The sequence below is a fragment of the Pygocentrus nattereri genome, chromosome 18, assembly GCF_015220715.1.
Source record: "Pygocentrus nattereri isolate fPygNat1 chromosome 18, fPygNat1.pri, whole genome shotgun sequence".
Lineage (NCBI taxonomy): Eukaryota > Metazoa > Chordata > Actinopteri > Characiformes > Serrasalmidae > Pygocentrus > Pygocentrus nattereri.
Window position 1 is genome coordinate 32965524 of NC_051228.1, and position 15417 is coordinate 32980940.

At 41.1% G+C, this 15417-nt stretch overlaps 1 protein-coding gene across 2 annotated transcripts in view; it reads right to left on the reverse strand.

The window, feature by feature from the left end:
- Positions 1-15417, reverse strand: part of opcml (opioid binding protein/cell adhesion molecule-like) — a 354110-nt gene that overhangs the window by 44892 nt on the left and 293801 nt on the right. For both annotated transcript variants that reach the window (XM_037547481.1, XM_017691333.2), the window contains one exon: positions 10676-10801. In XM_037547481.1, the coding sequence (XP_037403378.1) occupies positions 10676-10801 (126 nt within the window). The remainder of the gene's footprint in view (positions 1-10675; positions 10802-15417) is intronic.

Genomic DNA, 15417 nt, shown 5'->3' on the forward strand with positions numbered 1-15417 from the left:
TTTGAGGCATCAGTGCAAAGTGATCACATTATCTACTTTAGGGTATATCCATCCATCCATCCATCCATTTTCTAATCCGCTTCTCCGTCAGGGTCACGGGGGGGTGCTGGAGCCTATCCCAGCAGTCATTGGGTGGAAGGCAGGACACACCCTGGACAGGTCGCCAGTCCATCACAGGGCAGACAGACAGACACAGACAGTCACTCACTCACACACTCATACCCAGGGGTAATTTAGCATGTCCAATTGGCCTGACTGCATGTCTTTGGACTGTAGGAGGAAACCCACGCAGACACGGGGAGAACATGCAAACTCCACACAGAGAGGACCCTGATCACCTGGTCGGGGAATCGAACCCAGGCCCTCTTTGCTGTGAAGCAACAGCGCTACCCACCACGCCACCGTGCCACCCACTTTAGGGTATAATAATAAATAATAATAAAACAAAAATAATATTAATAATTTACATATGTTTATATATGAATCCTGTTTTTACTTCAACATACTTTCCCCAAATTAAACGTTGGTCTTCAGATTAGGATGTAAATTCAAAATGCATTTTTCCCCACCCCCAATAACTGCTATATTAATATATTTATTCATAAGTCATGAGTCAACTAAGGGCAAGTCAGATTTGAGTCCCATGTCAGTTAAGAGCAAGTCATGGTGGAGCTGCACATCAGAGAAGAGCAAATTAGAGTTGAGCTGTTATTCAGTTAAGGGAAAATCAGAGTTGAATGATCAGTCAGTTAAGTCCTAGTCAAGCCATGGGCCAGTTAAGGCCAAGTCATAGTCGAGCTGTGAGTCAGTTAAGGGCAAATCTGAGTTGAATGATCAGTCAGTTAAGTCCTAGTCAAGCCATGGGCCAGTTAAGGCCAAGTCATAGTCGAGCTGTGAGTCAGTTAAGGGCAAATCAGAGTTGAATGATCAGTCAGTTAAGTCCTAGTCAAGCCATGGGCCAGTTAAGGCCAAGTCATAGTCGAGCTGTGAGTCAGTTAAGGGCAAATCTGAGTTGAATGATCAGTCAGTTAAGTCCTAGTCAAGCCATGGGCCAGTTAAGGCCAAGTCATAGTCGAGCTGTGAGTCAGTTAAGGGCAAATCTGAGTTGAATGATCAGTCAGTTAAGTCCTAGTCAAGCCATGGGTCAGTTAAGGCCAAGTCATAGTCAAGCTGTGAGTCAGTTAAGGGCAAATCTGAGTTGAGTTACAAGTTAGTCAAGGGCAAGTCATAGTTGAGTTATAAGTAAGCTAAGGGTCAAGTCTGAGTCGCGCATGAGTCAATTAAGGGCAAGTCATAGTTCAGCTGTGTGTCAGTTGAGGGCAAGTCAAAGTCGAGTCACAAGTTAATTAAGGGTAAATATAAGTCAAGTTGCAAGACAGTTAGGTCCAAGTGTAAGTCAAATCATGAGTCAATTAAGAGCAAGTCAGAGATGAAAAGCAAGTCAGTTAAGGACAAGTCTGAGTCATGTCACAGGTCAGTTAAGGACAAATCAATGTTGAGTGATTAGTCAGTTAAGGGCAAATCATAGTCGAATCACAAGTCAGTTAAGGGCAAGTCCAAGTCGAGTCACATGCCAGGCAACACATGACCTATGGCTGAGTCATTGACTTGAGTCCTCATTTCTTCTATGTAAACATACATTATCCTAGCATGTGCTTGGCAGGAAGACTATAGCAGCAGGATATTTCCTTTCATCTGACATTTTAAAAGGAGGGTAATGTCATAAAGTTCTTGTAATTATACAAGTCTGACACAGTTTGGTTATCATTTGGTTTAGTGGTACATGATTAAAACAAGTGACGGTCATATTATAGTTGAAAACAAGCAGGATTCAAATCAGCGGTATTACTAATCAAACCCCTCTGAAAGGAAGCAGTTAGGAGTGTTAGATCTCTTAATGAGCCCTGATGCGGTTTCTCCAAGAACCTGAAGCAATAAAAAGCATAGATCTCATCATGAAAACAAACACACGTATCATCCGTTTCCAGCGGCAAGCAATATCATAAAAGCTACTTTCAAAGAGGGCTTCATTCGCCCTGCTTTGAAATTGATATATCTTAATCCTATTAAAACTTTCCAGCTCTTGTAGTCTCCCAGGCTGTTAAGGTAGGCTGCACTAAATCGAGTCCCTCTAATGTATTTTTTAAACAAAGCATTAAAGCAGCATTAACAACGATTCCACCAGTAATGGCCATGAAACTGTTTTATTTCAGCATTACATGGCCTAAGAAATAAAAAATATACTGAAATGACCCTTATCACTTATATAGGGACCTAACCACTTACATTAAGGAACTTTACACTTCTTTTCGTCGAGAGTTCCCATTCTGTGCTATTCATTGGGGCTTTTTATTGCTGAAAACACTGACTACATGTATTCTGAATAAAACATGCATACCTCAGACCTTTTGCTAGCATAAAAGTTAATATAATTCCGCTGCAGGTTTTATTTCACTTGTGCATAATGCTGAATGAAGTGAATAAAAGAAAGAATGAATGTGTTACAGACAGGGACATAAGGTCATGTTTCCAGTCATGCAGGGCTATCAGGGCTACCAACAATCGCAGCAGTGTAAGCTAGGGCTGCACTATCCAGCCCCTGAAGAATCACTGAATGCTTTCTTGTGTGCTGTGAACATCCTGACTAATCACATCATCTTTGGGTGTTTGAATGAATCACAACTTTTTCATGATCTAACAAATATAAATAACTGTGGTTGAAAATAATACAGGCCCGTCCTTAACCATTCCACATTGAGTATTCTCTACTTTGTTTTCTGTGTAGTGCAATTCATGGCAATTAGGGGCATGCATTTATAATTGATACACATAATTAAGTAAAAGAGGTAATGAAGGATATTCGGTTAAAAGCAGCATGAAAAACATACATGAACAATAATATTAAACCATATATTTCTTATTCAGAATTACTCAAAGTAAACCGATTCGTTTTTGAGTTCGCTGAAAACTAATGAATAAACTGATAACAATTTTGAATGCTGATGACAGCTCGTCAACTCACTGACCACACTGTTATAAGTAAGTGCAGGAGACCAATCACAGTCAGGGGAGGTCTCAAAATTAAGGCTGTGAAGGTTAGGACCAACTGCAGGTGGAGGTCTCAGAACAACAGAACCAAACAACCTGGTGATTGGGACCAATCGCAGTTGGGAGGGGTCTCAGAGCAAACAATGTGATGATTAGGACCAACCATAGCCTCAGAACAAACAACCTGGTGATTGGGAACAATCGTAGTTTGGGGGGGCTCAGAGCAAACAATGTGATTATTAGGACCCATAGCAGTTACGGGTAGGTCTCAATATAAACATTGTGATGGTTAAGACCAAATGTGGTCAGGTGGAAGTCTCAGAACAACCAAGGTAGTGATTAGGACCAACTGCTGTCAGGTGGAGGTCTACGAACAAACAATGCAATGATCAAGACCATTCACAGTCAGTTGGAGATCTTAAAATGAACAACACAGTGACTAAGACCAATCACAGTCAGGGGGAGGTCTCAGAACAAACAACAGGGTGAGTGGGACCAATCACGGTCAAGGGGAGGTCTCAAAATTAACAACATGGTGATTAGAGCTAAGCACAGTCAGGGGGAGGTCTTAAAATGAACATCAAATGCTTACGACCAATCACAGTTAGGGGGAGTTCTCAGAACAAACATCATGGTGATTGGGACCAATCACTCTAAAATGGATGCCTCAAAATAAACAATATGATAATTAGCTCGAGTCGCAGTCAGTGGGCGATCTTAAAATGAACAACTAATGATTACGACCAATAGCAGTCATGGGTGGTCTCAGAACAAACGGCATGTTCAGCAAGCACTGCATACCGGTTTGGTTTTGCCAGAAAGATGCCATTTTGCTTTGAAACTTCGAAGTATACAGGGAGCTTTAGTTGGTCAGAGAAGTATCAGGTTACTGTTTCTCATCGTAGCTAACATCAGCTAAAGTAATTAACAAAAAAGCCATGACAGAGCCGGATGGGCTACATAAGCAACCTCCAGCCTTGTGCCTTTCATGTCCTTAGTGACACGTCGTTGGCAATGTGCTTATGTTAAGGTGCTCATTTTCCTAGTAGAAAAGTGTAAAAGTTTTACAGTCTTGTTAAAACAAAATCTGTGGTTTTTTGAGTCGTCATTTATTTGTATATATATATATATATATATATATATATATATATATATATATATAAGAAACATAATACCTGAACTGTGTGTTATCTGTTCAGATAATTAGACCCTTAAATATAATACTGAACTCCTTGCCTTACTTTGCCATTGCGAGAGTAATAATTAGCTTGATTTTACTGTCAATCAGGATAAATCTTTGTCTCCTTTGTTTGTTTTTCAAACATTGCGGTATTTATCACAGAAAATCTATTACAGTGAGGCTTTTCTCTCAATATCATTCAGTCCTAGTGCAAGCTGACTCTCAGGAGGTGGATGGGAAAGTGGGACAGGGCTGATTTTTTCCAGCTCTGGTGTACATTCCGCATTACAGTATTAAGAGTTCTGCGAGTGTGTGGAGTGTTCTGGGTGGAAGATGAAGTGTGGGTTTATGCGGGTCTTCAGATCTAAAGCCATCGAGGCTGGAGCGCTCCCACTGACGGAAGCAGCCAGTGGCTGCTGGGGGACTGACTCTAGCTTTCTAAAGTGCCAAATGGTGCAATGTCAACTGCAGGGGATGGATCCAGTCTTGTGCCATATGCTCCGGATGAAGAAGCGGCAAGCAAACAGCGACAGCTGGTCACTTGAAAATAACAATTTTTTGAGCAGATTTTCAGCGATTGCAGATCTGTCTAATTCAATTATCAGTAAGGGTTTAAAATACATTGTGCTAGTGTTTGTGAGTGAGTAGACAAGCACATAGACAAATATGTACACACAGAAAGACACTTATACACACACACACATACACAAACAAACACACACACGCACACACACACACACACACACACACACACACACACACACACACACACACACACACACACTTCATCATCTTCCAGAGAGCAGGAGCACACACACTTCATCATCTTCCAGAGAGCAGGAGCAGGTAGCATTGTTCTCATTGACAGCTCTGCCATGCAGTGCTTTCTTGGAGAACAACAGGCTGAGTTCAAGCCAACAAGAAAGCTGCCACCAGGCTGCCATGTCAGACCACAGTGCCATTGGCCTGTCAATCAACGCCTGCCAAAACCAAATTAGCGGGCTTGATCCTCTTACAACAGCAACAGCAACCTCCAAGCCACAGATGTCAGAATGATGCCGACAAAACACATAAATTCACTCATCAAAAAGTTTGAGAAAGACTTTCAACACTGGCTGTAGCTTCTCAAGCCAGCAGCGAGGACTTGACCTATTTTAAGCATGGCAAGGCAGTTCTCCAGGCCACAGATGATTTCAGGGTTGGACAAATATTGGAGCAATGTTTCATCAAAAGAAGTGCAGGCCTGGATTTTTTTCATAAGGCCAAAGCTTTCTACAATCACCCCAAATAAACTAACACTGAAGCCTCAAGTCTAGACATATCAAATGCAGGAAATATTTGACATCGGGTCTCACTCGACGCTCACCCTTGAGCACGATCCAGCCCTTGTGCTTTGTGCCGATAGTTCCGACATTTTCAGTCAAGAATGCTATTGTTTCTCCGCGCTTCCCCACTGAAATGTTCTTCAATTGTGAGGTGGCAATGACTACATTTTACTTCAGATGCAAAAAAAATCCACCTCAATTTATCTTCAAGGTTTTTTTCCTGATTCGAAGAGACAAATGTTAAGCAGGGGGGAAAAAAAGGAGAGAGAAAAAAAGGAAGAACCTGATAAATGTCACTCTAGAGAAGCATTCAAGTTCTTACAGCTGCTGAGAAAGTCTTCACAAGGCACAAAAACATCCCTCACATCTCATTTCTTTCATTAGGACTCCAGGAGAAATGTCAGCCCAGATAACGGGCCGTCTCCGCACGACCGCTGGCATTAAAGGACAACCTGCCTGCAGGCGTGTATATTGCTTTTCAGAGATGTTATTCGGAAATGGGTATTGGCTGCTTGTGTTGCCACTGCATGTCCAGCCCCGGTTTTAGTAACAACAGGTTGCCCGGGAGTTTAATAAAGCAGATGGATATGAATATGATATGCAGTGATAATGGTGGGTTTAGCAGAGAGGCACAAGCAGCAGGGTTCAGGATTTTCTGTTTTATATTAGACTCTCTTTTTACTCATCATTCACCTAAAGGAACCGCATGTGCTCATGCTTCCTTACAAGCCAGTGGGGGGTTCACACTCGCTCAGTCATCTTTACGCTGTTTGACGTTGTGCAGAAATGCCCGCAAAGAGGAAAGAAGGCAAAGACTCACGTCTCAGAAATAAAATCTTTTCAATTTCACATCACAGATGTCTATTAATATTTTAACTTTAACAAAAAGGCATATCTATGCCTGAGAACTCAATTCTGAACAACAAATTGGAATATTTTTTGGCATGTTGTCATTTTTCATTGTCTAAACTCAAATAATGAATCATTTACATTCAGGAACATTTATCATGTGTCTAGAGTAAAATCAGAGCAACAGTGTGCAATGTTTTGAAGCAAGCTCTTATTTGAATAATAACTCATTTACATTCATAATGTTTCATCAGTTGCCCTGCGATGGACTGGCGACCTGTCCAGGGTATATCCTGCCTTTCGCCCAAAGACTGTTGGGATAGGCTCCAGCACCCCTCCCTAATGGAGAAGCGGCTTAGAAATTGGATGGATGGATGGATGGATGTTTCATCCGTGTTGACACCATTTACTTTTAGTTTGTCATCATAATGCTGTTTGCCATGATATAGAACCATCCACAAAGAGGCAAAAAGACAAAGAAATGCCTCAGAAGTATGATCTAACCAACAATGTGCAATATTTTAAGGCATGCTGTCATTTTCCATTGTCTAGTCTGAAAAAAATATAGATTTACCTTCAGTAATATGTGTAATCTTTATAGTACGGATGTCTATTACTGATTAGCTATAAGAAGAATTTTTAAGGAAAACAACAAAAAAAGTCCAATCTGACCAGCAGTGTACAATATTTTGAGGCAAGCTGTCAGTTAAATAGCAAATGATTTAAATTCAATTTTTTGCTGATGTTTGTCAGCTTGTCATTATAATGCTGTTTGACCCCATGTGACTACTCAAAGGGCAAAAATAGAAAGACATAAGCCTCAGAACTCAAATATGTTTTTCAGTGCCACATTTAAATAATAACTGATTTATAACTGAAAATATTCTAATAAAGTAAAACATTGGATTTGTGCACAGTTGTCTAAAAAGAGCCAATGAGGCAAAGACATTACAGTAAAATCGGACCAACAATGTGCAATAGTCTGGGTCATGTCGTCAAATTTTCATTGTCTAGTATCAATGATTGATTTATATTCAAAATTATTAAATAACATCAACACTATTAATCATGGAAGGCTATCAACAATAAGCTTTACCTAAAAGGCAGAAGTAAAATCAGGCAATATTTTGGGGGAAATTTCCATGTTTCATTGTTTAGTCTTAAATAATGATCGATTTACATTTTAAATTCTTAAACTATGCCAAAGTAACTCATCGTTATGGACATCTGTTAAAGCTGTAGCAGGTGATTTTGTAGAAATTACACAGCGTAAAATAGTTTTTAAAACAATTCAGCCCAAAAAAATGCCACCTCTACGTTCAGCCCACCTTCCAAAGACACTCCCCCAAAACACAGGACTGATCATGGGATACAAACAAATACACACAGATTAGACACAAGATGAGCAAGGCTATCTAGCTCATACCTACAGCTCAACAACATTAGCATTGGATTAATACACAGTGTAGCTACAGAAGTAGCTGGCTATGTTAGTGGCATAATTCAGGAAAATAACAAATTCCCCCACAAACAAAACAGACCGGTTATTTACTCGTCCAGCAGAAAAAAAATCAACATTATCGCTGCTTTTCAAGCGTTCCAGCTCTCTCAGGTTTTGCTATTGTTGGAAAAGCCACACTGATGATCGCTCTTGCTTGACATCTTGCTTTATACAGCCTCTTATTCAAAGCCTTTTTCTTTCTGTCTTTAGCAGTGTAAGATGCTGTAGGTATGTGCAACTTTCTCTGAAATTCATGTGAACCTAGCTTGCCGCTTTTCAGCTGTGTGTGTGTGTGTGAAGCTAAATGATGGACTTTGCACAAATGTACAGGTTATTTTTGTGCACAAAAAGTACAGGTTCAGAGTGTATGCACGTCCGCAGGGCATGAGACAGGTAAGTAGGCAAACATGCAAGGTTTTATAGTCCTGTGTCATCCACAAATAAGATATTTATAATAAAAATAAGATATTTCTTTTGATTTACTGATTGCATAGTTGGATATAAGGAGTATATCAAGAAATATAACAAAAAATGTTTCTAAATTAAATCATTCATTTTTAAATCATCTACTTTAACTTTCTATTAACACTGTTAGCTTTTCATCATAATGCAGTTTGACTCTGCATGGAAGCCCCCAAAAGGCAAAAAGGTAAAGGACATTACTCAGAATTCAAGTAAGACCAATAATGTGCAACACGCTGATGCAAGTTGTCATTTTTCATTGTCGTGGTCAAATAATAACCGATTTACATTTAAGAACAGTCAAATAAAACACTTTTCAACATGGCGTGGACATCGGGGGCAGTGCCCCTGGATTGGCAGACTGGGGTGGTGGTGCCTCTTTTTTAAAAAGGGCACTGGAGGGTGTGTTCCAACTACAGGGGAATCACACTCCTCAGCCTCACTGGTAAGGTCTATGCAGGGGTACTGGAGAAGAGAGTCCGGCTTATCGTCGTACCTCGGATTCAGGAGGAGCAGTGCGGGTTCCGCCATGGTCGTGGAACACTGGACCAACTCTTCACCCTCTCCAGGATTCTGGAGGGCTCATGGGAGTTTGTCCAACCAGTCCACATGTGCTTTGTGGATCTGGAGAAGGCATTCAACTGTGTTCCCCGGGGTATTCTGTGGGAGGTGCTTCGGGAGTACGGGGTACATGGCTCTTTGCTACGAGCCATTCAGGCCCTGTACAAACAAAGCAGGAGCTTGGTTCGCATGGCCGGCAGTAAGTCAGACTCGTTCCCAGTGAGAGTTGGACTCAGTCAGGGCTGCCCTTTGTCACCAATTCTATTCATAATTTTTATGGATAGAATTTCCAGGCGCAGTCAGGGGACGGAGGGTGTCCGGTTTGGTGACCTCAAGATCACATTGCTGCTGTTTGCAGATGATGTGGTCCTATTAGGGGCATCAGGCCGTGAACTTCAGCTTTCGCTGGGTCGGTTTGCAGCCGAGTGTGAAGCGGCAGGGATGAGAATTAGTACCTCTAAATCCAAGACCATGGTTCTCAGGCGGAAAAGGGTGGAGAGCCCTGTCTGGGTCTGGGATAAGCTCTTGCCTCAAGTGGAGGAGTTTAAGTATCTCGGGGTCTTGTTCACGAGTGATGGTACAAGGGAGCGGGAGATTGACAGGCGGGTTGGTGCTGGGTCAGCAGTGATGCGGGCTCTTTACCGGTCTGTTGTGGTAAAGAAAGAGCTGAGCCACAAGGCAAAGCTCTCGATTTACCGGTCGATCTACGTTCCTACCCTGACCTATGGTCATGAGCTTTGGGTAATGACCGAAAGAATAAGATTGCGAATACAAGCAGCCGAAATAAGTTTCCTCCACAGGGTGTCTGGACTCTCCCTTAGAGATAGGGTGAGAAGTTCGGTCATCCGGGAGGGACTCGGAGTAGAGACGCTGCTTCTTCACGTCGAGAGGAGACAGTTGAGGTGGTTCAGGCATCTGGTTAGGATGCCTCCTGGACGCCTCCCTTGTGAGGTGTCACAGGCAAGTCCACCAGGGAGGAGACCCCGGAAGACCCAGGACACGCTGACGTGACTACATTGCCCAGCTGGCCTGGGAGCGCCTCAGAATCCCCCTGGAGAGCTAGTGGAAGTGGCTGGGGAAAGGGAGGTCTGGGCCTCATTGCTTAAGATGCTGCCCCCACGATCCGAACCCCGGAGAAGCGGAAGATGATGGATGGATGGATGGATGGAAATAAAACACAAAATTTATAGTCAATGTTACGCTACACACAATGTGATGCTGCGCAGAATCATCAAGGAAGGCCAAGAAGGCAAAGACATCTCTGAAGTAAAATAACACCAACAACATGCCTGGGGCAAGTTGTCATTTTTCATTGTCAAGCTCAGCTAATATTTGATTTAGCTCCAAGAATATTGAAAAAAAAAAAAACAAGACAGACTACACAGCATCATTGTTGATGTGTATTAACTATGTTAGCTCCTAACTTCTGCAAAGCAAATATCAAACTAGAGAAAAGGGCAAAAAGCTCGTAACATGTTAGAACAAACCCGCATCGTTAAGGCTGCTACGAAAACGTTCTCTTCATTTTTCCAACAGAACTGGGTCATGCCTCAGTAGCCATGGGAGATACTCAAGGCCTCATCATCAATAATTCATCACAAAGTACACAAATCAAAATCAGTTATTAGCACAGTCAGCTTGTACGTTTTGCTGTGATTTCTGACATTTAAAACAATTAGGGCAAACACAGGATGAAGGGAGATGGGTCTGGGGAGCTCCAGGTGGTGAGAAAGGGAAGAGCAACCTCACCTCTGGCAGAGCGATATTTCCATATAATGTTGGGCTCGGGTCGTCCGATGGCCAGACACATGAGGCTGACATTGCTGCCCTCGTTTACCGCTACGTCCGTGGATATGTTCACAATCCTGGCAGGAACTGTAACACAACAAGCAGCAAAAAATGAAAAAAAAAAAGTACTTTACGAAGACAAACACAGACCTTAGTGAACATTATCAATGGTGATAAAACATAGAATTTTATGTGAATTTATATGAACTACATGAATATGAATTACATTTCTCGTTTGAGCATCATTAGAACGAGCAGAGAGATTCTGTTGAAGGTGCAAATTTTATGTAAAGGTCAGAGATCTAGATATAAGGCTAAAATATATGATAATACATGCATAAGGAAAAAAAATGTTTCCAAAACTGGAGCTTAAAAAAATGTATTAAATGATGCAGAGAAAATGAGACCCCTAACAACCACGCAAGACCTGGTAAGCCACCAAAACTGTCACCAACTGATAAACAGCACTTAAAGCTGCATCACTGAGACACCGGTAAATAATGAGGTTTCATTCTTGTTCTGATCTGAAAAAATCCACAGGTGTTTCTGCCCATCCTTTCACAGTAAGACGACAACTCAATGTTATGGGTCTGAAAGGATGAGCAGCTGTCAAGAAGCTCTTACTGAGAAAAGAAAATGCATGAAAAAGAAGAAAATTTGCAAATTAACCATAAAAGCTGATGGTGTCCTCAAAAGAATGGCCAGACCTCAACATCACTGTGTGTGTTTGGCAATATTTGGATCATGAGAAGACTGAACTTTGGAGGTGTGGAAAAATATCCTGTAATTTTCTCTGAAAAGCTTAAAGCAAGTGTCCCAAACAGGATGGAAAAGGCATTAAAGCATTTAAACAATACTGCAAACCCACAGTTACAACACAGTAAGTAACCTTCAAAGGCCTAGCAGCCCTGATTATATAAAAAAATATATATAAACCCAAGTACTGATGTGTTTCACCTCTCTAAACATCCTTTACAGGAAAGACATTTTATTATATTATACTTTTTACATCACAGATTTGCAGAAACTCCATCGAAGCCTAATCCAGCAATGCTGTCCCACTTTAATCAATCATAATTTTTTGTTTCCTCCTTTTAGTCTGCAAAATTTCATGTTAACTACATTCAGTTATGGGACTATGGGGAACAGCAGAGCCAAAAAAGAAGACAGTTTGAGTCCACATGTGCAGTAATGCACAGCGAGGGGGTCCGGCGGGATGCGTTCTTAAAAGCCGTTCTCTGCGGGGATGCGGCCCAGCGTGTACTCAACAGCCGGAGTGATGAAACACAGCATCAGCCTTTTACCAGCCACTGCAGTCTATATGCATCCAGAGAATTCTAGCAACACTCTAAGACCCTAGACATCCCCCAATTAACTCTACAACTTTTTTGGTTGAACACTGTTTGCGTAAACATTCCTTGGCTACAAGTTGACTTTTGATACTACAATGTGACACTGAAACTCACGAGCAACTCCATGACATGGGACTAGTCCTTTAACACTGGAACACACAAGACAGTGCCTACAGTGCCTACTCTGCAACAACAACAAAAACATAAACGCCTGCTGCACACTCTTTCAGGCTTGATGCCATCATGAAAAGCTCTCTACAAGGCTAGGCTAAACATAGCCTCTGTGGACTACGGAGTCCGGCGCCTCAATGAGTCAACCCCATTCCCCTGCTTGATTGACGTGATTTGATAGCTGTGTAGGGCACCCCTCCAATGTGAAGCCCATTTTGTTTACATAACTTCGACCGCGAGCGGAATGATGACAGCTTGCCTGTCTTCTATCTTCTCCTTTTCAGTCGGAGCCAAGCAGGCAGCTAGCAACCTGGAAAGATATCATTTGGCTGGCTCGCTACCAAGCTGGCCCGAAATGGGAGAGTCTGTTATCTACGTTTGTTCAAAAAGTAAATATTTTATGGTAAATTTTGTTTGCTGAAATTCCAGGGAGGATTCTGGGAAGGTAGGTACACACACACACACACACACACACACACACACACACAAACACACACACATCAATAACAGTGCAGGTACAGAGGAGCTCTGGTTTTCTAGCTTGTCTATTTTGTTAACCCTTTAATGTGGAGGTAAAAAGCAGCTGTCTAATCTACTCTCCTCTTTATATACTGCGATGCTGTTGTTGCCTTTACTTTGATGTGTAAAAAATATGATCTTACAGGTCAAAGATTAGTAGCATTTATGTGTCACAACCTATCAGTTTACATAGGGCAGCACCAAACTTTGTTGGGTATTTCAATGATATGAGAGGCAATTATAATTAATTTACACCCTGACTCTGTATCTCTCTTAATAACATGGTTCTTTAGTAAAGACAGTGATGCTATCTAGAACTATCAACACTCAAGGAACCATTTCCATGCTTAAATGATTCTTGGCATGGTGAAATAAATCTTCAAATTGATGGAGAATACGTTGTATATGGTTCTATACGGAATGTCCCTGAAATAGCTGTATATAGAACCAAATAGGCGTCTGCTACTGCTACGATCTCAACTTTGTAACAGTAGAAAACATATAGAAATGTATTCAACTTCTGAAGAACCATTTCATTACGCAAAGAAACACTGAAACATGCAAATGGTTCTTTGAGTGTGCATGGTTCTGTACAGAATCACCAGGCCTCCTTTACTCATCGTTCTTAAGAGTTTTTTACGAAGATTCTGACGTCCACCTGTGGTTTCTTATTTGGGATTTGTTCTTAGGTAGCAACAGGATCCACACACTCAAGAGCACAAAGGTGAAAACGGTTCTATGGTTTAAGAACACGTCATGAATCTGACAGATTTTTTCTTAGGATCTTTCTCGAGAACAAATTTAAGAAAAAACTTTAGAAGATAATAGAGAACGAGCCTCACTGTCTTTACTAAAGAACTAGTAAAGAGTGTAGAGAAACAGAAATCAGAGTTCTTCTTTTAGCAAATAGTAAAAATAAATTACACAATATTACACATAAATTACACAAGCAACATTCACTATCGTGCAAAGCGCAAACTATAGATAAAGAAACACTAACAGACACTCACAAGTGCATTTTATGCACCATAAGGTCAACAGCCAGCGTTTCTTCTCCAGCCTTTTCTATATAGGCTAACAAAAACAAGTACACTAAATAGACTTTGAAAGATAATTACACAGAATTCTCAACAACTAAGTATAATATCTACATTTTCAGAATTCATTGTGTTCACCTGCAGCTTCCATTCTTTTCAGGAGATTTGCTTTCAATTTGTTTTCTTTTTTTTATTTATTAAGAAATGTGCAGAGATGTTTTTCCACACTTTTAAAGTTCAAGCTTAGAAGTTGGTCGCACTGTCTGCTTCTCCCAAACGTAAGTAATCCCAAACACATTCAGTGATGCTGAGGTCTGGACTCTGTGGTGGTCAATCCAATGTTCTGAGAACTCCAGGAGCTTCTTTGTTTAATTCGCAGATGTTCTTTTCTGTCTAATTTCTTTTCTCAGTAAGGGCTACTTAACAGCTACACATCCTTTCAGACCTCTATCATTCAGTTTTCTTCTCACAGTGGAAGGATGGACAGTCACCTGTGGATTTTATTAGATCTAAAGTGAGCGGTGCTTGATTTTCTTCTGTCTCTCAAAGATGAACGCTTTAAGTACAGTGACAGTTTTGGTGGTCTACCAGGACTTGCACAGTTGCAGGAGTCATGTTTTCTGTGCATTTTAGTTTTTTCTTTAATTCTAGTTATGGAACATTTTCACTTATCTTGCTTTGACTTTTCTCTTCTTTATGCAAGTGGGTTACTTCATATCTAACATCATCAGAAATGTCTTCTTGAAGATGAATAACTTGTACTTAATGGCTTTTTAACTGGGAGGGTGAGGTCTATGTCACTGCGCAGTACTGTGTATATGTTTATTTTATTTGTCTATGATCTACTGACGGCTATTATTTATGCTACACGGTAATTTAACAAGCACCATTAAGATTCAGAAATATCAGGTTTTATTCTGCACTTTGTGTGATGATGGGTCACTTCGGTCAGTTTCTGACACAATTTTGTTGGACTCAGAAAGCAGTGCTGTGTGTCAGGTCAGGTCAGGCTTGGAATGACCTGAGAACAGAATGTTCTCAGGCTGTGTTTGGGTTTGGAACAAAATTTCAGGCTCGATTAAAGCTGTAAATGAGGTCAGAAAAGGCTTTCTCCAAATCACAGTACTACAGTGCTCACTACTGTTAGAGTTAATATAATATCAATAACACTTTCAGCGTTACAAGTTATCTTGTAATATGTTTTCTCGTCCTTGACAAAATCATGTAGCAGGAAGAGACGACGCTGCACTATCAATCAAATCTAAACGGCGGGGGAAACGTCTGATGGGACCAATTAAGTCCTCATTTTTCAAACTGTCCTCTCTCTAAATAGCAGAGAAATGGCTACAAAGTTCCCCCTCTGAGTGCATGCGTATGTGTGAGTGGGATGCAACTGCAACTGCCATAGCATGTAGGCGAGTCCTCCATGTCTAAGCAGTAAACATAATAGATGCTGTAGATAAAGAGCATCTTCGATTCCCTCTCTTTTACTTCTCGTTCTCAGCATTCTAGTCATTTCACTTCTCAGCATCAAAGTGGCTGTTTCATCCTGCACCACCAGCTTCTAAGAGAGCTGCATCAAGGATCTGGAAAACAAGACCCCCTCACAGGTCTGTGTGGGACA